This window comes from Acartia tonsa, chromosome 9, assembly GCF_053477335.1.
Source record: "Acartia tonsa isolate MP-2025a chromosome 9, ASM5347733v1, whole genome shotgun sequence".
Classification (NCBI taxonomy): Eukaryota; Metazoa; Arthropoda; class Copepoda; order Calanoida; family Acartiidae; genus Acartia; species Acartia tonsa.
This window is the reverse complement of record NC_137268.1, coordinates 3,297,067-3,321,652: the sequence shown is the minus strand read 5'-3', so window position 1 is coordinate 3,321,652 and position 24,586 is coordinate 3,297,067. Positions and strand designations below refer to the sequence as shown.

At 31.8% G+C, this 24,586-nt stretch overlaps 1 protein-coding gene across 1 annotated transcript in view; it reads left to right on the top strand.

Moving 5' to 3' along the window:
• The window catches only part of LOC145328410 (uncharacterized), a 79,991-nt gene that overhangs the window by 37,459 nt on the left and 17,946 nt on the right, over positions 1-24,586 (top strand). The window contains exons 26-39 of the mRNA XM_080172050.1: positions 2,824-2,954; positions 4,276-4,313; positions 5,245-5,319; positions 7,609-7,685; positions 8,619-8,768; positions 9,987-9,997; positions 10,282-10,344; positions 14,909-15,000; positions 15,517-15,631; positions 17,123-17,255; positions 19,001-19,124; positions 19,613-19,761; positions 21,806-21,911; positions 22,108-22,229. Of these exons, the coding sequence (XP_080028176.1) occupies positions 2,824-2,954; positions 4,276-4,313; positions 5,245-5,319; positions 7,609-7,685; positions 8,619-8,768; positions 9,987-9,997; positions 10,282-10,344; positions 14,909-15,000; positions 15,517-15,631; positions 17,123-17,255; positions 19,001-19,124; positions 19,613-19,761; positions 21,806-21,911; positions 22,108-22,229 (1,386 nt within the window). The remainder of the gene's footprint in view (positions 1-2,823; positions 2,955-4,275; positions 4,314-5,244; positions 5,320-7,608; positions 7,686-8,618; positions 8,769-9,986; positions 9,998-10,281; positions 10,345-14,908; positions 15,001-15,516; positions 15,632-17,122; positions 17,256-19,000; positions 19,125-19,612; positions 19,762-21,805; positions 21,912-22,107; positions 22,230-24,586) is intronic.

Below are 24,586 nucleotides of genomic sequence, written 5' to 3'. Positions count from 1 at the left end.
TGCATCTTTTTAGAGCTGTATTAGATATTATACAAATGGCTAAAATAATAACTTTAAAATTTTGAATTCTTAAGTTGTATACTCTGTTAAAATCGTACGGGGCATTGATCTTTAAGATCAAATAAGGTTTTTAACAGAGTATACAACTTAAGAATTCAAAATTTTTAAATTATTATTTTAGCCATTTTTATAATGTCTAATACAGTTCTAAAAAGATGTATTAATTAATATGCAGCAAAAATGGTTTTAAGATAATTTGTTTTTCTTTTATGAAGGCTGTACCAACAAAAGCAAAATAATAAAATAAATAGTTGTATACTCTGTTTAGATTTCGCGAATGCCGCGCTTGTTCTACATGTCTTAAAAAATGTTGAAAAAACGCGGCATTTTTAAAAAAAAACCATCTCAGGATATCCTAGTTATTTCTCCTAATATTTCAAAGATCACCTATTATGAAAAAAACATCAAAAGTTGGAACTATTTTTTATGATTTATTCTCCTGAAGTCAATAAAGAAAATTAGATATTAATGATTGATTTGTGTTAAGGGTAAGTGGATAAATATGCAGTACTTTTGTTGCATAAACAAGGATGACAACAATTATAAAAGCGAAGCACTGAAACGGTAGGACAAACGGACATTAACACTTGTATAGTGTCAGAACTGAATAATCAGAATAAGAGTCGAAGCAAAATTGTAAGTAAATTTGTTGAAAAACTGCTTGATACAGAATAATGTTTATGGACATACTTACATTTTTAGATCTTGATTATAGAGTTGCTTCGCTTATGATATTGTACTTTGTTGTCCCAGGAATCTGTATACCAAAAATCACATCAATCGGACATTCTGGTAATGATTATAGAGTTGCTACGCTTTCTAAATCGTACCTAACTAATACAGGAATCACCATTCAAAGTTTAAAATTGATAGGACAATTCAAACATGCCTTAATTAACGAAAAAAGCTTTCCGTTACGGACGTACGGACGGACCGACCCTAATTATAGAAAAGCTTTGCTTTTAAAAATACATTGTAACTAGTTATTTTTTTTGGTTTACTGATATCCAAATTGTATGTCAGAAATCAGAAACTTACCTGTACCTTTATTAACTTAAATCTTGTTGGAAGGATATAAATTCAGAAAAAGTTTTTAATACGTTTTAAAAATTAGTTAGTTATGCTTAAGTTTAAGATTTTTTCGTGTTATTGTTATTTGTCTTTGATATTTCTTTTTAAAATCCTTTTTTCTCGTAAAAACATATTCAAGGTAAAATGACAAATGGCTTGAATTTGAAATTGAAGTATTACTTGTGTAAATATAAGATCTACAGAACAAAATTTACTTTAAAAAGTTAAAATAGTTTTTCAAACTATTTTGCAAAGCTTTTACTTTTCTTTTTAAAAACGAAGCTTTTTTATAATTAGGGTCGATCCGTACGTCACAGTTAGCACTTTTCGTTAATTTAAACAGGTTAAAATCGATTCCAAACTTTGCATGATGATTCCTGTAGTTTTAGTTAGGTACAATTTAGAAAGCGTAGCAACTCTATGATCAATACCAAAATGTCCGTACGTCCATTTTAAACTTGTCGATTTTTAACTTTTTTGCCAACAAATTTTTGTATGTTAAAATTATCCGATTCATCTGATTTTTTGAAAACTGATTCCTATTTCAACAAGGTACAATGTTATAAGCGAAGCATCTCTATAAACAAGTCCTAAAATGTAAGTATGTCCTTAAACAGTATCATCTATTTATGCAGTTTTGCAACAGATTTACTTACAATATTGTTTGTACTAATGCATTTAATATTCTGCTAATTCAGTTCTGACAATATCTACATGTGTAAACGTTCGTTTGTCCTTCCATTTCATAGCTTCGCTTTTATGGATGTTGTCATCCTTGTTCTAGTTTTGTGTAAACCTGGATATATTTATGGGAAAAGACATTTTTCCAGTATTGCTTCAAAACCTGAATAATGATTTACGCTGGATTAGAACCGGTTCTTAGCCATACTGAAAAATCATGTATAGCATCGTATCAAATAAATATTAGGATACAAATTAATGCCAGCTTTGTTAGCCTGGTCAATTCATTCGTCCATTTGGTTTCAATATTATAATTTTTCATTTTCATATCCACAGAAAGTTGTCTATCAAAAATGTTTCTCTTTTCAAATGCAAAATTTGCCCTTTTAACTTAACTAATTTTTAGTTACTGGTCTTGCGGTAGTTTTAAGCTATTTTGTATTTTTGTAAAAAAAAGATAAGAACTATGGCTACTATCCTACATGTGTGATATGCAACTTTCCTTGATTTCTCCTCTCATGGGGCGAAGCCCCTATAGATTAGGGATAAAAACCACTAATAAACAAGGATGACAACATCCATAAAAGCGAAGCTCTAAAACGTTAGGACAAACGAACATTAACACTTTCATAGTGTCAGAACTTAATAATCAGTATATAAATTTAGAAAAGTCGAACGAATCAAAATTGAAAGTATATCTGATGAAAAACTGCTTAATTACAGGATATTGTTTAAGGCCATACTTACATTTTTAGAACTTGATGTTAAAAAAGTTAAAAATCAACATGTTTAAAATGGACGTACGGACTTTCTCGTAACGATTATAGAATTGCTCTTTGCTTTCTAACTCCTATAGGAATCACCATGAAAAATTTGAAATCGATAGGACAATTCTAACATGCCTAAAAAGAGCTATCCGTTACGTACGGACGGACGTAAGGACCGTCCCTAATTATAGAAAAGCTTCGCTTTTAATAACACAGCAAAAACATTTATTTTTTTTTTATTTAGAAGTTTGTTTACAATCTGATGAAGATGTCCGCGAAGGATAACTACAAAGCTGTTGAGAATTTTATATTTGTGTCACCAGCTCCAGCCGATACAGCCGCTAAATTATCCTCAATTTACAGGAATTTTCAAATGCATAAAATTTCCACATGTCTTAAAGTCATTATATAATCGATGAATTATTACTTGGATGTTGCACCTGATTTTCATGTACTCTGAAAACGAAATACTTGCAAATGACTGAATTAACAAAACAAAAAACATTTTAACCATTTTACCGCATCACTTTCCCTCCTCGTGATGAACGAATTGGCCAATAAATGAGGTCTAAATTAGCAAGCTAAATTGGCGACAAAATTTTTACTTTCACAATATCTATATCAATTGGCTACTAAAAGTGAATTAAATAGTTGAAAAATTAAGCCAATAAAAGCTGTCTTAAAATATTAAAAAAACACAAGTGTTTGGTTCAATTTTTTGAAAATCTTTCTTTTTAAATTTAATTACTTATTAGCGGCTACGCCCCTAGAGGCCTCTAGTGGCATTGTATATGTTTTTTTTTATTTCATGTCTATGTTGCGTTCAAGTCTCTACAATTTTTTAAAAATTTCTCTTGGGAGGGTGCTGGTACCCTCCCCCAAAATAAACCTCCCGGGACCTATGAGAAGCTACCCTTTTAAGGAGAGTTCGATCGGTTAAGCGGTTAGCGAGATCCTTCGGTACAAACAAACAAACAAACAGACAGACATCATGTTACTTTATTATAAGGATATAAATACATACACACAGCTTGGATTTAATTACAAACGTCTCTGACTTGTAATAGATTAGCTATGCTACACAGGGGACATTAGTCCTCAATGTTTTATAGTTTTCTTATTCGTTGGCTCAACAACTTTTGAGACTTTTATTTAATTTTGATTGGTTGGTTCATTTAATTGATTGTTCAAACTTTTCAAATACGTAATATTTTAATAAAAAAAAGGGTTATTTGTGTATTATCAATGGGGATATACATCAATTTATCGGCTATTGTCTTATCCCTTTAGATGCATGTGTGCTACATATTGATAATGCATTTACCAGGGACGTCCAAGGGGGGGGGGGGGAGGTGAAAGTGGTGATTACCCCTCCCCCCAAACGAATTTGGTGGATAAATACCCCCCCAAAATTAATAATCCCTAAAAAAAGTTTTTGGCGCACTTCGCCTGCATTTTTACTACTAAATATTTAATAGTATTTCATAATTTTTTTTTTTTGGGGGGGGGGAATTTTCCCCGGCCAACAGATTTCAGGAGGGGTAATTACCCCCCCCCCCCCCCTCAAAGCAAATTTTATCCCCAGGGTAAAAATTTTTGAGGGTTAAAAAAATTTAACCCCCCCCCCAACAAAAAAAGATTGGACGCCCCTGGCATTTACCATTTAAAATATATTTGAAAATTTGAATGACCTCAGAGATATGTCAGAAACAGAAAAAGAAAGGGCTGCAGATTTAGGGATGGATAAAATATCATAAATAGATAAAGACAGAATAAAGGCTTCTACTTTAAAAATAACTAGCGGCTGCGCTCCTAGCATGTATGAGCCCTGTATTCGAAGGAGTAAGGAAAGAATAAAATAGCCTAAAACCATTCAGGGACATATAAGAAGCTTCCATAAAATGGAAAACTCAATAGGTTCAGTAGTTATCGAAATCTTAAGCTACATACAAAAAAACTTACTACTTTATAAAATACTAGCGGCTGCGCCCCTAGCATTTAGGGGCTCTATATTCGAAGGGATATGGAGGTGCAGAAAAATAGCCTAAAACTATACCCTGACTTATTTATAAAAATTAAATAGCCTAAAACTATTTCAGGACCTATATGAAGCTTTGCTGTAAAGGAGAACCATATTGGTTCAGCGGTTAGCGAGATCCTTCGCTACAGACAAAAAATGCTTACTATTTTATATAATAGGAGGATTTAAGATCAATCTTATCTAAATAAATAAGGACAACAGGCAGTTTCTCTTAAAGTTCCTTGTGGAGCAAAGAGATGATTGTTTTTGTTTTTCCCCCTTATTGTTAATTTATTTTAAAAAGCGGGTGTTTTATGTTAACGCAGGGTAAAGCACCTTACAAATCATTAAATAATATAAAATCCTATCATATAAAGTAGTAAGCGTTTTTTTTTGTCTGTCCCGAAGGATCTCTCTAACCGCTAAACCGATATTGTTCTCCTTTACAGTGAAGCTTCTTACAGGTCCTGGGAAGGTTTTAAACTATTTTTTTACTCTTTTGAAAATCAAATTTAAAATGGGATGAGGTTGACTTTTCTCCCTCCTAATTTAAGTGCCCCTAGAAGCTTCTAGGGGCGTTGCCGCTAGTAATATATAATCTAGAACTTTTTATAAAAAAAAACATATGATACTATTTACATCTTATAGTTGCTGCTGGAGACTTTTGTGAAGAAATTGCCAGGGAAATGGTTGTAGTTTCTTCAGAAATTACTAGCCCAGGTAGATAGATAGATAAATGCATAACTTATAAATGTATATTTAGTTCAATAAATTTACTAGCGGCTACGCCCCTAACACGTAAAATTGTTTCTTTTCAATATATTTTAAATCAGCTATTTACCAAAAATATTTTTTTCACCGATAGATGGGTTTTGTGTATGGTTTTTAGCTAATTGCAAATTTGTCCGCAGGGCGTTGTTTTTATTTTATTTTTTTTCGATTTCTCTGGGGAGGGTGGTTGTAGCCTCCCCCAAAATAGTTATAAATGGGACCTATGAGAAGCTACCCTGTTAAGGAGAACCCGAGCGGTTCAGCGGTTAACGAGATCCTTCAGTACAAACACACAGACAGTTTTTAAGAGAAAGGGTATCCCATAGTGTAGTGATTAGCGCACTACGCTGTGGTTGGGACAAACCGAGTTCAAGTCCCCACATAGACTTGGTTGACAAATGCTGTCGCAATTTGTCAGATTATGATCACGCAACCTTGCCTAAGATGCCCTAGAGTTGTAAGGGGGGAGATTTGCAGGAAGTTAGGATTCTACAAATCAAGCAGCTCTAACCATGCTTTCCATAGTCCATGCTCCTCGTACGAGAGTGCCATTAATTAGGGTGGCTTAATATGGAACACCTGCCATAGAATACAATCAGCTGTGCGCAAAGCTTACCAATCTAAGATTGGCCAAAGGATTCTCACTTCCAGTCTCCGTGTGCATCTGAGTTCTAACTTCAGAGGATCATGGCTACAACAACAACAACAAACACACAGACACAAACAGACATCCTGTTACTTTAGTATAAGGATACAGAAGGACAGACTTATAGACAGGCAATTGAAAAAAAAACATCGAACAAACAGACCTATAAATTAATTAAAAAACAAGGATGACAACATCCATAAAAGCGAAGCTATGAAATGGAAGGACAAACGAACGTTTACACATGTAGATTGTCAGAACTGAATTAGCAGAATATTAAATGCATCAGTACAAACAATATTGTAAGTAAATTTGTTGCAAAACTGCATAAATAGATGACACTGTTTAAGGACATACTTACATTTTAGGACTTGTTTATAGAGATGCTTCGCTTATAACATTGTACCTTGTTGTACTAGGAATCAGTATACCAAAAATCAGATCAAACGGATAATTTTAACATACAAAAATTTGTTGTCAATTGGACGTATGGACATTCTGGTATTGATTATAGAGTTGCTACGCTTTCTAATTGTACCTAACTACTACAGGAATCATCATGCAAAGTTTGGAATTGATAGGACAATTCTAACCTGTTTAAATTAATGAAAAAAGCTAACTGTGACGTACGGACGGACCGAACCTAATTATAGAAAAGCTTCGCTTTTAAAAAACATCAATTTATCGGTCATTGTCTTATCGCTTTAGAGTTCTGATAATAACACTCTTATAAAAAGAGAGAGTAAAAAACGAATTTTGTAGAAGCTAGGAGTAATTGTTTATGAAGTGTTGCTAATGAATATATTAATATAGATGTATAACCCAGACAACCACCTGGCCCAAGTAATGAAGAGACATTTTTCGTCTGCTATCAATTTGCTTTCTGCTGTTTTGTAGCGTCTTGGCTGTATTTATATTTTAAACGCTATTGGCTGATATTCAAATTAAAAGTCGTCTCAGGTTCCCCAACCGTGGGTAGAGATACATATAGCTCATGCCCCCTCTATTCCAATAAATTGATAACCTTCTACTATAAAAGTGTAACAGATGTGCTAGATGTGAAATAATATAAAACAATATGAATATTATATATTCCCTCCGACTTGTGGATCTTACCAACCTAAACATTTAACATCTATAAAAGCAAAGCTCTTTTAACAAACCAACATGAACAAGCAAAATACAAAGTTAAATGTATATATTTTTATACATACTTTAGAAATCGATTCTAGAGATGCAAAGCTTAAATAATTGTACCTTGTTGTCGTAGGAATCATTATTATAAAAATCATATAAATAGTATAATCATAATGTACAAAATATTCTTGTCAAACCAGTTAATGTCTTTTAAATAGATTGCATTTCTTGAAATGATTATAGAGGAATCATCATTGAAAGTTTGAAATCAATAGAACAATTCTAACATGCCTAAATTAATAATAAGAGCTAACTTTTACGCTAGGGCGGGCATACAGACGTAAAGACGTATTCTGTACTTTTCGGTTTTAAAAAATGTCAAGTGTGGGATTATACAAGACTGTCTCGCGGTTGCCGAGCTCTGGGTTTTAATTGAATGCAGTAAAATATTTCAGGAAAGATTTTGAATGCCATAGACGAGAAAGAAGATCAGTTCATAGATATTCTCATTGAAACTCAACAGGAACAAATATCAAATTGAACATTATAAAACAAATATACGGGAATAGTCCCTTCGTTGTATTTTTTAAATGGCTTTTGATAGGTTATTTTAGGTTATATTGGGTTAGGTGATTGCCCCACAGGATTAGGCAATTGGCCCCGCAGGGGCTAGAAATAGAAAAAAGCTACTGTAAAAAAACGAAGAAACGTTCCTTAAGGAGCGTTGTCACGAAAATACAATTAAAAAAGGCAATGTCGTAAAGGTAACAGGATGTCTGTTTGTTTGTAGCTTATTACTCAACAGATTCTTCTTTACAGTGAAGCTTCTTATAGGTCTAAAGAAGTATCATCACCATATTGGGTAATGGTACTTTAACCTACCAAGAGAGAGGAATTATCCAAGAGATTTAAACTAAAATTTTGGTATCTATCTATCCAATAGTTATAAGCTAAAAACTATTTTTTTTTCTGCAAAAATGTTTTACATTAATTTGATGTTTAAAAATGTACAGAAGCTGGTAATTTCTGAATATGTTGTGCAGAATTATCTACAGGGACATTTTTAAAACTTGGAAAAGAAAATTAAACATAATATTTTTAGTAGCGCAGTTACAATATAAATTGAACATGTCAATACCGTATAAACAGATCTATAGTAAAGATGTATATACAGACAACTACCTCCCTTCATTTTTCAAAGACCTATTTAGTTTGCTTCTAAATTACATAAGATTAGATAACATAAAAATTTGTTGTTAAAAAACATTTTGGTGATAATTATTAGAGTCGTACCTAACTATTAAAGGAATCACCATGCAAAATTTAAAATCGATAGGACAATTCTAACATGCCTAAATTAACGAAAAAGCTATTCGTTACGGAAGTACGGACGGACCGACCCTAATTATAGAAAAGCTTTGCTTTTAAAAAGTAATATAGTCTTGATTTTAAAAATGTCCATTAGGAGATCTGGAACGGTCAGCTGGAGTGGCCAGCCTGGAAGATGGTTTCTCTGTTCATCCTGTTTGTCATAGCTCCGCCTGTCTGGATTTTCTTTAGTATGCCAATGGAGACTAGGAATCTTTCATACTTAAAATCATATATTAAACTAGCGGCTTAGCCCCTAGCCTCTAGGGACTTTGCCCCAAGAGGTGATCAAAAAAAAATTAAGGTGGAATTCGTAAAAGGACCAAGGAATTCTTCTGCAAAAAAAAAAAATGGGGGGGGATTTTTTTTGTTTTTGGGGGGGTTAGGGGTGTCCCACCCCTCAAGAAAATAGCATAAAACCACCACAGGACCAGTAGGTATATACCCTGAGAATCCAATCGGTTTAGTAGGTACCGAGATCTTAAGCTTCAGACGGACGGACAGACAGACAGACTGACGGACGGACAGATCATCATTGTATTATAGATAAGGAAGACAAGAGTTGGTTGAGGGCAAATAAATCCTTTCATTGGTAAATTACTGACAAAATGTCTGTTTAGCTTCTGGATTATTTGAGTTTGTCATTAAGTATCGTAAAATGTCCTCATGTTTCTCACTACTAAATATGTAGCTCAAGTACGTCCAATGGTGAGGGGGGGGGGATAAATACGTGATTCCACCCCCCCCCCCCCCCCCAAATGAATTTCTAGTTTGAATTCCCCCCCCCCCATAAAATAAAAAAGCTTGGACGTCCTTGTCTATATGATATAAAGTATACCCCCCGCCACCCCCCCCCCCCAAAAAAAAAATTGAATTTTGCATTTTTACCCCCCCAGAATGAAAAAGCTTAGACGTCCTTGATGTGGCTATTTTCTCTTTCCATCTTTCTCTCTCTCTCTGTCTATCTATCTTTCTCGCTCTCCCCCATTTTCCATTTTCAATTTCAGTTTTAAAGAAAGTAATTTTTTGGAGGGTCATTTTTTCTAGGGGCTAATTCTCCTTTATTATGGGTGTGTCCTCCACCAAAAATAAATATAATCCCCCCTACAACCTATCAGAACTTACATTGTAAAAGAGAACAAAATCTGTTTAACGGTTAGTGAGATCCTTTGGCATAGACAGAGAGAGTACGCTAAAAAAATCAGCATGTGACGTCATAAAAATAAAGGTTTATCCACTTCTTTTTAGAGTTTTCTTTCCCACTCATTCCCTCCTCAGCCGCCCTCATTTTTATGACGTCAGACAGACACACACAGACATCCTGTTACTTTTATTTAAGGATGCTATGAAAATGAATGTTATTTCAGAATGAACAAAATTCCTGTGATTAGATTTATGGGTTATTTAACAAGGAATAGTGTGTGTTTTTATCTATTAAAGCAATTACTTATTATTTTATTCACAGGTTATTCGCATGTTATAGAAAGCTTCCCGCGTATTTTAATATAGAAATTAAAAGGTCAAAACAAGTCCCGGCTATATTTCTTTTAATATTCGTTGAAAATTGTTTATGTTTAGGTACATGATCTTTCAGTATGGCTGAGAACTGGTTTTAATCTAGCGGATATTAATCGGATTCGAAGCCATACTAAAAAAGCAATGCAAATAGTCAAGCTAAAAAATAAAACTTTTAGACAATTTTTAGAAAAACTAAGCATCTAAAAAATCCTATAAAAACACACATACAAACAATGTTGTAGTCATATTTATTTTATGGGATTTCTGTCTGTCACATGTGTCCTACCTCCAGACTCAACTTACAGGTAAGTGTATTCATTTCTGTCTGTAACATGTGTCCTACCTCCAGGCTCCACTTACAGGTAAGTGTATTCATTTCTGTCTGTTACATGTGTCCTACCTCCAGGCTCCACTTACAGGTAAGTGTATTCATTTCTGTCTGTTACATGTGTCCTACCTCCAGGCTCCACTTACAGGTAAGTGTATTCATTTCTGTCTGTCACATGTGTCCTACCTCCAGACTCAACTTAGAGGTAAGTGTATTCATTTCTGTCTGTAACATGTGTCCTACCTCCAGACTCAACTTACAGGTAAGTGTATTCATTTCTGTCTGTAACATGTGTCCTACCTCCAGACTCCACTTACAGGTACGTGTATTTCTGTCTGTTACATGTGTCCTACCTCCAGACTCAACTTACAGGTAAGTGTATTCATTTCTGTCTGTAACATGTGTTCTACCCCCAGACTCAACTTACAGGTAAGTGTATTTCTGTCTGTTACATGTCTGTTTTACAAAGCCCCAGTAACCTTTGCCAATGTGTACTAATGTGAAATTTCAAAATCGACCCACCCCGACCCACCCTAATGTACATCCCAAATAATGATAAACAAAATTAACCCCACTATAGATTACAATTAGTGGTTGAAACGTTTGGACGCTCAACTTAACGGACCAATCAATCGTATTAACGTATTATTAAAAACCCTTATTACTTTGTTTTTCTTATTTTTTGTTTCTTTTAGGTAAAACATACCCTGATTTAAAGTTTGTGCTTTTTTTCCATTCTTTTCCAATGTATAAAAAGATCTGAATATTATTTCTTTCTGTATGGTTATAAAATTCAGATATTCTCATAGTTTTAAAAGCGAAGCTTTAGAACAGTTGTGTGTGTCTGTCTTTTGTGTGGACTGTTATAATTTTATTTGGGTATTTACTGTCCTAATGTTTAAAACTGTCCTACCGATTTTAAAACTCGATTTAGATTCTTTCGACGATAAGGTACACTTTTGAAAGCGTAGCAAACTCTTAATCTTTACTAACTTTACATTACAAAGTAGTACGATGTCTGTCTGTCTGTCTGTCTGTCTGTCTGAAGCTTAAGACTCAGTAACCACTGAACCGATTGGCTCTACGCTTCAAGGAATATACCTTCTGGTCCTGGGATGGTTTTAAGCTATTTTCTTGGGTGGTGGGACAGGAGAAATTGCTTCCAATCAAATTACCTCCCCCGAAGATTTCTCCTAACTTTTTCTGTTAAAAATTAAAACTAAATAAACAGGGGGGGGTAGTTGACTTCCTCCGCCTTAAGTGCCTCTAGAGGCATCTAGGGAAGTAACCGCTTGTTGATTTATAAAGTGATGATTCCTCAGACGTTATGCGAAGCATATCTCTATGAGCAAGTCTTAAAATAAAAGGGTGTAAATTGAGACATTTTAAAGGCAGATTTAGACGAAGACCAAACTGCATTACTTTTGCCGTCACCATATCTTTTTTAGGGATTTTGTCCCACTTCTCCTCTCATCTTCCTCATTTTATGACGTCACAGGAATCTAAAGTGACACAAAAGTTATGCAGTTTGGTCTTCGTCGCAGATTTATATAAAATGTTCCCTAGCCCTTATTTCTTAAATTAGATATGTCCCCGTTCGCTGGTTTGGTTCCTACTTTCCTTGCTCTTATACTTTTCTCAAACATTGAAATATTATAAATTTGAAAATATTTTTATTCTGGTTTAAAACCATTATCAATAATTCTGCGGCTTCCAAAGAGATGGAGATGTTTCTTTCTAACCGCTGATAAAAATGAATTATCTATAATACAAAGTAGCTTGATGTCTGTCCGTCTGAAGCTTAAGATCTTAGTAACCACTGAACCAATCGGATTCTACTCTTCAGGGTATATACCTATTGGTCCTGTGGTGGTTTTAAGCTATTTTCTTGGGGGGTGGGACACCACCAACCCCCTCAAAAATAAAAATCCCCCCCCCCATAATGAGAGAGTAAGAGAGAGATAAAGATAAAAAGAGAGAGAGTGAGAAAGAGAGAATTATCTTTCTCGTATTCATTCGAATCCGGTGGACAGGAACCGGTTCTCATCAATACGAAAAAAACTATGTCTAGCATCGTATTATAAACCGCTTTCTACGAACTGTACAATCATAAGATTTGATAATTGTACATTCTATATCCGCGGAAAGCGGTTTATAATACGATGAAAGAAATAACTATTATCAATCTAAAATCTTTGCTATGTCCTTGTTTACCAAAACAGATTCTCAAGTTGTTTTGTGTGAATGTTTTATAGCGGAAAATGGATGTGCTGAATTTTAATTTCCAAATGTTTCCTCATCCCAACTCAATATTTACTACTAGCTAAAAAACTTCAAACTTAAAAAAAATCAAAATTATACATTATACGTTTAAAATTTTAATTTTTCAAAATTTGATTTTATTTGGAAGTTTGAAGTATTTTAGCTAGTAGTAAATATTGAGATAGGATGAGGAAACACCAAGGAAACTGTGTACAAATTCGGCAATTCAAATTCAACTGACCGGAAAGTGGGAGCAGAGTGGGTTAGATATAGATGAATAAATAATAACCACAAAGAGAGAAAAAAAAAAATTTTATGTCAAGTTAGAAATTTTAGAAAATTTTTCTTTTTGTCTATTCATTGTTTTTTTTCTATCTATCTATCTATCTATCTATCTATCTATCTATCTATCTACCAAATTATCTATCTATCTATCTATCTATCTACCAAATTATCTATCTATCTATCTATCTATCTATCTATCTATCTATCTATCTATCTATCTATCTATCTATCTATCTATCTATCTATCTATCTATCTATCTATCTATCTATCTATCTATCTATCTATCTATCTATCTATCTATCTATCTATCTATCTATCTATCTATCTATCTATCTATCTATCTATCTATCTATCTATCTATCTATCTATCTATCTATCTATCTATCTATCTATCTATCTATCTATCTATCTATCTATCTATCTATCTATCTATCTATCTATCTATCTATCTATCTATCTATCTATCTATCTATCTATCTATCTATCTATCTATCTATCTATCTATCTATCTATCTATCTATCTATCTATCTATCTATCTATCTATCTATCTATCTATCTATCTATCTATCTATCTATCTATCTATCTATCTATCTATCTATCTATCTATCTATCTATCTATCTATCTATCTATCTATCTATCTATTTATCTATCTATCTATCTATCTATCTATCTATCTATCTATCTATTTATCTATCTATATATCTATCTATCTATCTATCTATCTATCTATCTATCTATCTATCTATCTATCTATCTATCTATCTATCTATCTATCTATCTATCTATCTATCTATCTATCTATCTATCTATCTATCTATCTATCTATCTATCTATCTATCTATCTATCTATCTATCTATCTATCTATCTATCTATCTATCTATCTATCTATCTATCTATCTATCTATCTATCTATCTATCTATCTATCTATCTATCTATCTATCTATCTATCTATCTATCTATCTATCTATCTATCTATCTATCTATCTATCTATCTATCTATCTATCTATCTACCAAATTATCTATCTATCTATCTATCTATCTACCAAATTATCTATCTATCTATCTATCTACCTATCTATCTATCTATCTATCTATCTATCTATCTATCTATCTATCTATCTATCTATCTATCTATCTATCTATCTACCAAATTATCTATCTATCTATCTATCTATCTACCAAATTATCTATCTATCTATCTATCTACCTATCTATCTATCTATCTATCTATCTATCTATCTATCTATCTATCTATCTATCTATCTATCTATCTATCTATCTATCTATCTATCTATCTATCTATCTATCTATCTATCTATCTATCTATCTATCTATCTATCTATCTATCTATCTATCTATCTATCTATCTATCTATCTATCTATCTATCTATCTATCTATCTATCTATCTATCTATCTATCTATCTATCTATCTATCTATCTATCTATCTATCTATCTATCTATCTATCTATCTATCTATCTATCTATCTATCTATCTATCTATCTATCTATCTATCTATCTATCTATCTATCTATCTATCTATCTATCTATCTATCTATCTATCTATCTATCTATCTATCTATCTATCTATCTATCTATCTATCTATCTATCTATCTATCTATCTATCTATCTATCTATCTATCTATCTATCTATCTATCTATCTATCTATCTATCTATCTATCTATCTATCTATCTATCTATCTATCTATCTATCTATCTATCTATCTATCTATCTATCTATCTATCTATCTATCTATCTATCTATCTATCTATCTATCTATCTATCTATCTATCTAACTATCTATCTATCTATCTATCTATCTATCTATCTATCTATCTATCTATCTATCTATATATCTATCTATTTATCTATCTATCTATCTATCTATCTATCTATCTATCTATCTATCTATCTATCTATCTATCTATCTATCTATCTATCTATCTATCTATCTATCTATCTATCTATCTATCTATCTATCTAGAGATAACCTATGGCCCCTATGGTATGAGATAGTATCAATCACATGGTATGTTGGCCTTTTCCTGGCCCAATTAACTACTCCTTCTGCTAAAGGTAAAAAAATAATGATGACAATCTATAATACAAAGAAGAACAATGTCTGTCTGTCTGTTTGTACCGAAGGATCTCGCTAACCGCTGAACTGATGGGGTTCTCTTTTACAGGATAGCTTCTCATAGGTCCAAGGAAGGTTTATAAATTTTTCTTTAAAATCTAAAATACGAAAAATTAGGTTGATCAAAGCTTTCTCTTGGGGCAAAGCAACTAGAGGCTAGGGGCGAAGCTGCTAGTATCTATAAAAAGCGAAAATCCTAACAAATTTTGAAACGAATATTATTTAGCAAACATAGAATAATATCGTTAATAAGATATAGAATTGTCAAAGGAAAGTCCAACCTTAAAAAAAATTTTTTTTTTGAGATACTAGCTTATAACATAGAACGATTCTATCATACATAGAATTAAATATTATCTAAGATTTTTAGATATATATTTAGAATTATGTGCCAAGTTCTGCCATTGGTAGCTTAATGGCACTCAGGGGTTGTAAATTAATGTTTGATTTTTCAGGTGGTTTGTCCTGGGTAAAATCTTTCAACGTAATGCTTGGCTTCTGTGCTTTGATTGTTCATTTGGTGTCAATATTTCTAGATGCCTATTATTGGAGTTTTCTTATCTATATCAGGTAAATACACAACATTTTATGTATAAGTATAGATGTATAATAACCAAGACATCTACCTGGTTTTAGTGGTGGGGACCTTATTCGTCTGCTAGCAAATTGCTTTCTGCTATTTGGTAGCGACTTGGCGGAGCTATTGGCTAATATTCAAAGACCAATTGAAAGTCGGTACAAGGTCCCCGCCCCGTAAAAATACAGTTATTTGACCCCTCCCCCTCTATTATTTTACTTTAATTGCACAGCTTCTACACAATAAGTATGTCGTCTGTACTTTACAATTAGATTGGACTCTTTGAATGTTGACATTCTTGTTTATATAAACAAAGAGTATCTACATTTTTGTCTAGCGGTAGAATAGAATGTAAAAGTCACCAAAAACTCACCCACCCTTAATTTGAAATAGATTTTAAGGATCTACTGCAGTTCACGGTAAAATATTGCTGGTAACGAATATTGCCAAAATCTATGAATTTTAAGGGATGCTAGCTGCCAAACGGCTGAACGTACAGATCATGCCCGCACACTGTTTTAAGCAGCATAAGAAGACCTACAAATAATCTGGAATAGCCCTAAATCAATAATGCATAATTATCTCGCAGTGCAGAGAAATGCGCGAAAAAGTCCTATTTTACGTGTTTTTTCTTCAGTGAAGCTTTCCCTGTGCATAATTGGATCTTGGCTATTCCAGATTATTTGTAGGCCTTCTTATGCCGCTTAAAACAGTGTGCGGGCATGGTCTGTATGTTCAGCCGTTTGACAGCTAGCATTCTTTAAAATTCATAGATTTTTGGCAATATTCGTTACCAGCAATATTTTACCGTGAACTGCAGTAGATCCGATTTTAAATAAGGAGGGGTTGGAGGATGTTTATTGTTTATTCATTTCGTCTTTTTATTACTTTAGGTTAGGTTTTATTGGGTACTGGGTAACCCCAGAGGGTTAGTGCACTACGATTAATGACTCCATTGTTAGCCCCCCCCAGGAGTTACGCATAGGAAAAAATACTCCCACTTATTTTATTTTCAATTTATCTAAAAATAAGAATGGGGGGTGGGGAGGGGGTATCAACACCCAACATTTTACTTTAACATTAAAGAAGAAATTTGGTCTAAAAGTATTAATAAATCCTTATACTAAAGTAACAGGATGTCAGTCTGTTTGTTTGTGTGTCTGTGTGTTTGTACCGAAGGATCTCGCTAACCGCTGTACTCCTTAACAGGGTACATTCTCATAGTTTCCGGGAAGGTTTATAACTATTTTGGGGGAGGGTACCACCACCCTTCAAAGAGAAATCACAATAAATCGATTTTTTTTTCTCTCGAATAGAGACTTCTACGTAACATTGCAAAGTAAAATAGAATATTAATAGAGACTCCATCGAAACATTGAAAGGTATCGTATTATTTAAAAAAAAAACTTTTAAAGTGCCACTAGAGGCCTCTAGGGGCATAGCCTCTAGTAATATATTTAAAGTATTTAAAATATATTTGATAGGAACCAATTTCTCGGAGTAACCCTTCTTATGGCAGCTGTCCAAATTTTGGACTTTCTTGCTTTCCACCATCTGTTTGGACCTTGGGCTATCATCATTGGAGAACTTCTCATGGATGTGGGCAAGTTTGTTGTTGTAAGTTGTTTTATTAAGTTATTCTTTTTAAAGAGAAGTAGGGGGGGGGGGGGGAGGAGTGAGAAGTAAGATTAATGTAAATTAAAAAAAATACTGCTTATTATACTCATACCCCCATATGATCTGAGTTGAAACTATTTTTTTACTGGGGAGGGGGGGGGGGGTGAGACACCTTCACCTCCAAAAAAAGTAAAAATACCCCCTCAAAAATTTTTGTATTTAAAAACAAAAACCTTACTACACCATGGGTCGAAGGGCGAAGCCATAAGTTATTTATAATCAAAATATAAGTCTTTAAAGCTGTAAATGCATATTTTTTTATTCATGCGTAACAATTAGATGAATATATTTTTATATTACACATTTTAAATTTGTTAAGATTTAGGTTTTAAGTCTGTATATAATGGAATATGCCCTACTAGTGAAAGTAATATATAAAAAAATAGTTTTATCAAATGCTTTGTTTAGTTCAACTTAGTTAAATTATCTGTAGGTATTAAGTCTGTTTATAATTGGTTATGCCCTACAAGTGATAATAATACATCAATAATAAGATAATTAAATACTTTGTTTAGTTCAAACTTACATTTTTTTTTAGGTATTAAGTCTGTTTATAATGGGTTATGCCTTACAAGTGTCAGCAATATATAAAACTTTTAGTTTATTAAATGCTTTGTTTATTTCAAACTTACATAAATAACTTTAGGTATTAAGTCTGTTTATAATAGGTTAAGCCCTACAAGTGATAATAATACATAAAAAATAAGACAATTATATGCTTTGTTTAGTTCAAACTTACATAAATTATTCAGGTATTAAGTCTGTTTATAATGGGACACACCCTAAAAGTGAAATTGATTAAATGTTTTGTTTAGTTCAAACTTACAAAAAAATTTTAGGTATTAAGTCTGTTTATAATGGGTTATGCCCTACAAGTGATAATAATACATCAAAAAATAAGATAATTAAATGCTTTGTTTGGTTCAAAATTACACATTTTTTTAGGTATTAAGTCTGTTTATAATGGGATATGCCCTACAAGTTTCAGCAAAATATAAAACTTTTAGTTTATTAAATGCTTTGTTTTTTTCAAACTTACATAAATAACTTTAGGTATTAAGTCTGTTTATAATAGGTTAAGCCCTACAAGTGATAATAATACATCAAAAATAATACAATTATATGCTTTGTTTAGTTCAAACTTACATAAATTATTCAGGTATTAAGTCTGTTTATAATGGGTTAAGTCCTACAAGTGATAATAATACATAAAAAAAAAAGATAATTAAATGCTTTGTTTAGTTCATACTTACAATTTTTTTTAGGTATTAAGTCTGTTTATAATGGGATATGCTCTACAAGTGTCAGCAATATATAAAACTTTTAGTTTATTATAAGCTTTGTTTATTTCAAACTTACATAAATAACTTTAGGTATTAAGTCTGTTTATAATAGGTTAAGCCCTACAAGTGATAATAATACATCAAAAATAAGATAATTATATGCTTTGTTTAGTTCAAACTTATAAATTTTTTTAGGTATTAAGTCTGTTTATTGGATAGACCCTACAAGTGATAGCTCTTGACCAAATAATAAGATAATTAAATGCTTTGTTTATTTCAAACTTACATAAATTTAGGTATTAAGTCTGTTTATAATGGGTTATGCCCTACAAGTGATAGCTTTTGATCAAACAATAAGACAATTAAATGCTTTGTTTAGTTCATACTTATACATTTTTTTAGGTATTAAGTCTGTTTATAATGGGTTATGCCCTACAAGTGACTGCTATGAATCAACCTTTTGGATTTCCGGATGAGTACAATGGAAATCTTACTACTAACCCAGATAACCTTACTTTTAGGAACAGCTATTTTAATTAAATCAATTGATATACATATTATTACTTGGATGTTTCACAAGATTTTCATATACTGTGATAAAGTTATGCCAGCAGAAGGCTAAAATAATGATAACCCCCCTTTACCCAATAACATCCCTCTCATCTAGTCTAAGGTTTAACTAATTCCTTTGCTTAGTCAAAGGAGATCTTGCCCCGGATAAGTAAAATTCCAAAAAAAATTTTAATTTTTTTCTCTCATTTCCTTATCACCAATAGTTAAAAAAGAAAGGTTGTATCTTCATACATATTTATTCTATTTTTTAGATATATCTGTAGTAACATTATTTGTGATTTAGTTCATAGGTTTGTTCTGGCCTTAATCATATTTAAGATAATAAATCGATGAAAAAAAAGAGATACAGAACTATACAACAGAAACATTTAAACGAATTACAGATCCTTAATAAAATTGAATGTTTTCGTTCTTGTTTAACTAAAATGGCTGATTCCAGAGACTTTCTGGCAGAGAAGAACTGGGAGGAGGAGATCCAGCCATTCTTGCTGTTTGAAAAATTATTTTTTGCCCTGTTTGGAGTCACTGGACCTAGTGATATCATGATCTCTAAATACTTACAGGTACACTTTTTGGAGTCACTTTTTGGAGTCACTTTTGGAGTGTCTTTTTAGAGTCACTTTTTGGAGTTTATTTTTTGGAGTCACTTTTTGGAGTCACTTTTGGAGTTACTTTTGGAGTCACTGGACCCAGTGATATCATGATCTCCAAATATTTACAGGTTTATTGTTTAAAAGCGAAGCTTTTCTATAATTAGGGTCTGTACGCCCGTCCGCCATGGTTAGCTCTTTTCGTTAATTTAGGCACTTTAGACATGTCCTTTCGGTTTTAAACTTTGCATGGTGATTTATGTAGTAGTTAGGTACAATTTAGACAGAGTAGCAACTCTAAAATCGTCCATTTGAAACATGTTGATTTTTTAACTTTTTAACGACAAATCTTTATGTGATATAATCATCCGATTAAACTGATTTTTTAATTACTGATTCCTGTTACAATAAGGTACCGTATTATAAGCGAAGCATCTCTATAATCAAGTCCTAAAAATGCCAGTATTTCCTTAAACAGTTTTCTCCATGTAAGAGGTTTTGCAAAAATTACGTACATTTTGTCAAAACTTACTTATATATATTTATATTTTGAATATTCAGTTCTGACACTCTACAAGAGCTAATGATCATCTGTCCTACCTTTATTGAGCTTCAATTTTATTTATCTATTTAGTTTTAAGATGAATGAAGAAAAAATTATGTTTTTTCTGGCAAGATTAGTTTATGTAACACAAAATTCTACAAAATATTTTACTCTGAGAACAAGTTTATATTGTTGATGCTCTAAAACTAACTTTTACCGTCCGCCTATCCGGCTTTTTTTCTTTATAAGAGAGAAAAATATAATATATTGATATAAATCTAACATTAATTTTTGCTTTTATCGCTTTTTAAAAGTGAAGCTTTTCTATAATTAGGATCGGTCCGTCCGTACGTACGTCTGGAATGGATAGCTTTTTTCGTTAATTTAGGCATGTTAGAATTGTCCTATTGATTTCAAACTTTATATGTTGATTCCTGTAGTAGTAAGGTAAGATTTAGAAAGCGTAGCAACCCTATAATTGTTACCAGAATGTGTGTACGTCTATTTTAATATTGTTGATCTTTAACATTTTTTAACAACAAACTTTTATGTGATAAAATTATCCGATTTATCTGATTTTTGGAATACTGATTCCTAGAACAACAAAGTACAATGTTATAAGCGAATCATCTCTATAATTAAGTCCTAAAAACGTAATTATGTCCTTATGCATTATCCAGTATTTAAGCAGTTTTTCAACAAATTTACTTACAATTTTGATTCGACATTTATACAGTTATGTTCTGATTTTTCAGTTTTGACACTCTACAAAATGTTAATTTTCATTTGTCCTACCGTTTCAGAGCTACGCTTTTATGGATGTTGTCATCCTTGTTTGTATAGATTCTTTTTAAAGTCTTAACCATTCATTGGTCAATGGCTTTGGCTTAAATTGTTCTTGTAACTTACATAACCATGTTTTTGTATTTTCGAAAATCCCATCTTATGTAAAATTTATATATTTGGGTAAACTTTGTATTTTGCTCTGATCTTTAATAAATTACTAAGTGTTACATAACAGAACAAATTGCAAATAAGATTAAGCATTTTCATAAAAATATTCAAAAAACATAATATTTAATATCTTTTTGGTATTCTTGAAGTTCTACATGGAGAACCATTTCGGTTCAGCGGTTAGCAAGTACACAGCGACAGACAGACATACAGACATACATCATGTTACTTTTATAAAGACTAGCGGCTCCGCCACTAGAGGCCTCTAGGGGCACTTGAGGAGGGGGGAGTCGAATTTGATAACCTAATTTCTTATTATAGATTTTAAAATAAAAATTTGACTTATGAGAGGCTACCCTGTTAAGGAGAACCCTATCGGTTCAGTGGTTAGCGAGATCCTTTGGTACAAACAAACACAGACACACAAACACACATACATCCTGTTACTCTAGTATAAAGGATTACAAATGCTATGCATGTTAACAAATACATTTTAAAGGAATGATCTCATGTTTATTTAAGGCCTGGACCTGGTATGGATTCAAGCTTGTGTTTGCCTCTTATCTTCTGCTGACTGTCATTGTCCTAATTAATCTGCTGATTGCCATGATGTCGGATACGTACTGTAGAATCCAAGAACAGTCAGATATAGGTAAAAATTTACAATTAATTCAATAATAGTTTTAAGTGTATCTCAAAATAAAGACTCTTTTATTTGTGACTACTTGAAAAAACGCCTTGAAAATATTTTGCATATACATTCATATCTATTTTACCTGAATCTATTATATAAACCATATTAGTGATAAAGATTGGTCAATAAGTCTTTTTTGTTTATTTTATTTTAGAATGGAAGTTTGGACTGGCAAAACTAATTAGAAATATGCAAAGAACCCAAGTAGCACCTTCACCTCTAAATCTAGTTACTACATGGTGTGTTTTAATCAGACAAAAATATAGAGATGTAAAGGTGGGTATTTTTTAAAATGTTTATCAATCTGTCTAATTATGATGCTAACTTTTAATAAGTAACAAAGCTGATTTACAGGTCTAAATGTGCGAGTGCATGTCAGTCATATTGTGAAACTAGTATTGTAATAAATTTAATGAAAGTATAAGAAGACGAAGAAAGTCCCTAAATGACGTCATAAAAATGAGCGATGAGGAGTGGGAAAGAAAACCAATAAAAAAGAGATGAATAATCCCTTGTTTTTATGACATAACATGCTGATTTTTTTAAGGACTTTCTTTGTCTCCAAAGTAAAACTTTGAAATAATTATCTTTTAGTTATAATATTGTAAATGTACCATGTGAAGTACATATATTTGTAATGAAAAGATAATGAGTTTAAAGAAAATGTATGTTTATGTAGTGCAGCTATTCATCAACGATTCAATTTTTTTCTAACCAACCAATTATGAATTATTATGTAAAACTGTTGCACTATTTGCAAAGCTCATATTATAACTCATGAAAACACAAACAAACACAAAGCAATCTAAAATTGAACAACTTTACTCTTACTTGAAAAATTGTGTGATGTTTAAATACAGCATACAATTAGATATATCTTAATATTTGTATGAAAATCTACTTTCAGCTTATTGCTGTTGTTTTAACCATGGACATAATTATCCTTGTTTGGAAAAGAAATTACTTTTACTTGATAATCAGCCAAAACTAAATATATGTTTGGTAAAGAAATTACTTTTACCTTAATGACAAATTGTCATGCAATATTTAGATGGATAAAAAATTAACATTACCTAATTTAAACATACTTAGTTCACTGGCTAATTTTCATAATATTTAATCAGATCAAGGTAGTGCTATTCAAATAAAATTAACTTTACTACTTCCAGTTTATTAACAGTCAAAGGAAGCAGTTTAAAAATTCATTCCTCCATGCAGAAACTAAAATAAAAATGTAGTTACAAAACTAAAATATTTGCAACTCATATAAAGCTATTATATGAACTCATAAAAAGTTATATTGATGTAAATATGTTGAATATGTTATAATTTATGTACATATATTCTATATCATATTTTGAAGCATATAGATAATGGTTAGACTTGAAAGAAGCAAAATAAATTATTGGCTTCATTATTGTATATTATTTGGATCCTAATGTTATTTGAAAAATGGAAATAGAGTAAATATTATTCTGGTATTTTATTACAAAAGTTTTGTCTATAATTGTAAAATAAATACCTTAAAAATGTACCTAACTTTGGATAAATTATTTATTTCTTGAGACCTACCTATATGTAGATGGTATGAAATATTGTATACTGCATAATTTGATCATACATAGTAAGTAATACTTGGGTACAGTGGATGTTGGGTGTTTATGAGTAAGTATATGGCTAATATATGAATATTTACAAACAAATGTTATTAATGCACTGTAAACGTTTATCATTTCTCTTTTCTTTATTGCAAAAAAAAAGTATTTTAAAATTTTTTTTGGCAATTTGCTATTTTATCTTCTTTTTTAATGAAATTTTTAATCTATAATTGTATTCTTTTTAATAAAGTAAGGTTTTTTTGTCTGAAGCTAAAGATTTCAATAGCTACTGAATTGATTGTCTTCTTCTTTTAAGGGAAGCTTCACATATGTCTGGGGCTGGTTTTTGGCTTATTTATTTATGATTTAAGCCTTGGAACAGTTTTAGCCTTTTATCCATCTTTGAATATAGAGCCAAAATTGCTACAAGCTAAATTCTGCTATATTTGCCTAGCACAAAGACTCTAGCTTCTTATAAAAGCGGGAAGTTTGTAAATATTTTACTCAAGACACTAAATCGTTACAATTTTCATGAGAAATACGCATTTTATAAGGCTTACAAAACGCTCTAATTTTCGTTCTATTTAACGTAATTTTGTAATTTTTTTTGCTGGTTATTTCATTTTACATATACTTTTATCATTTTATCAAAAAAAAATTTATCTTTTTTCATCATTTTTTGGAGAAATTAATGCTTAAACTAAGGGTATCTTTAAACGCAAAATTGACGCACTTAGAATAAAAAATGCGTATTGAGTACAAAGGGGGGATAATTTCAAGTCATGCATGTTCCAAAGATATCTTTTTTTCCATAAAATTTTAATGTTTAGTCCACCGGAGATTACCCTGAAAATCATATATCAATTTAGGAAGGTAATTTTTGTAGAATAGTTACTGAATTTACAACTTTATGTACACTAAAAGTATAGTTAAGATCAAAGGCGTGCAAAAGGTTGGTGTAGGGGTTGTTTACACCACCCTTGTAAAATTAAGGGGGATGGATACACCTCCCTAGGTGTCCACCCATGTCCACCC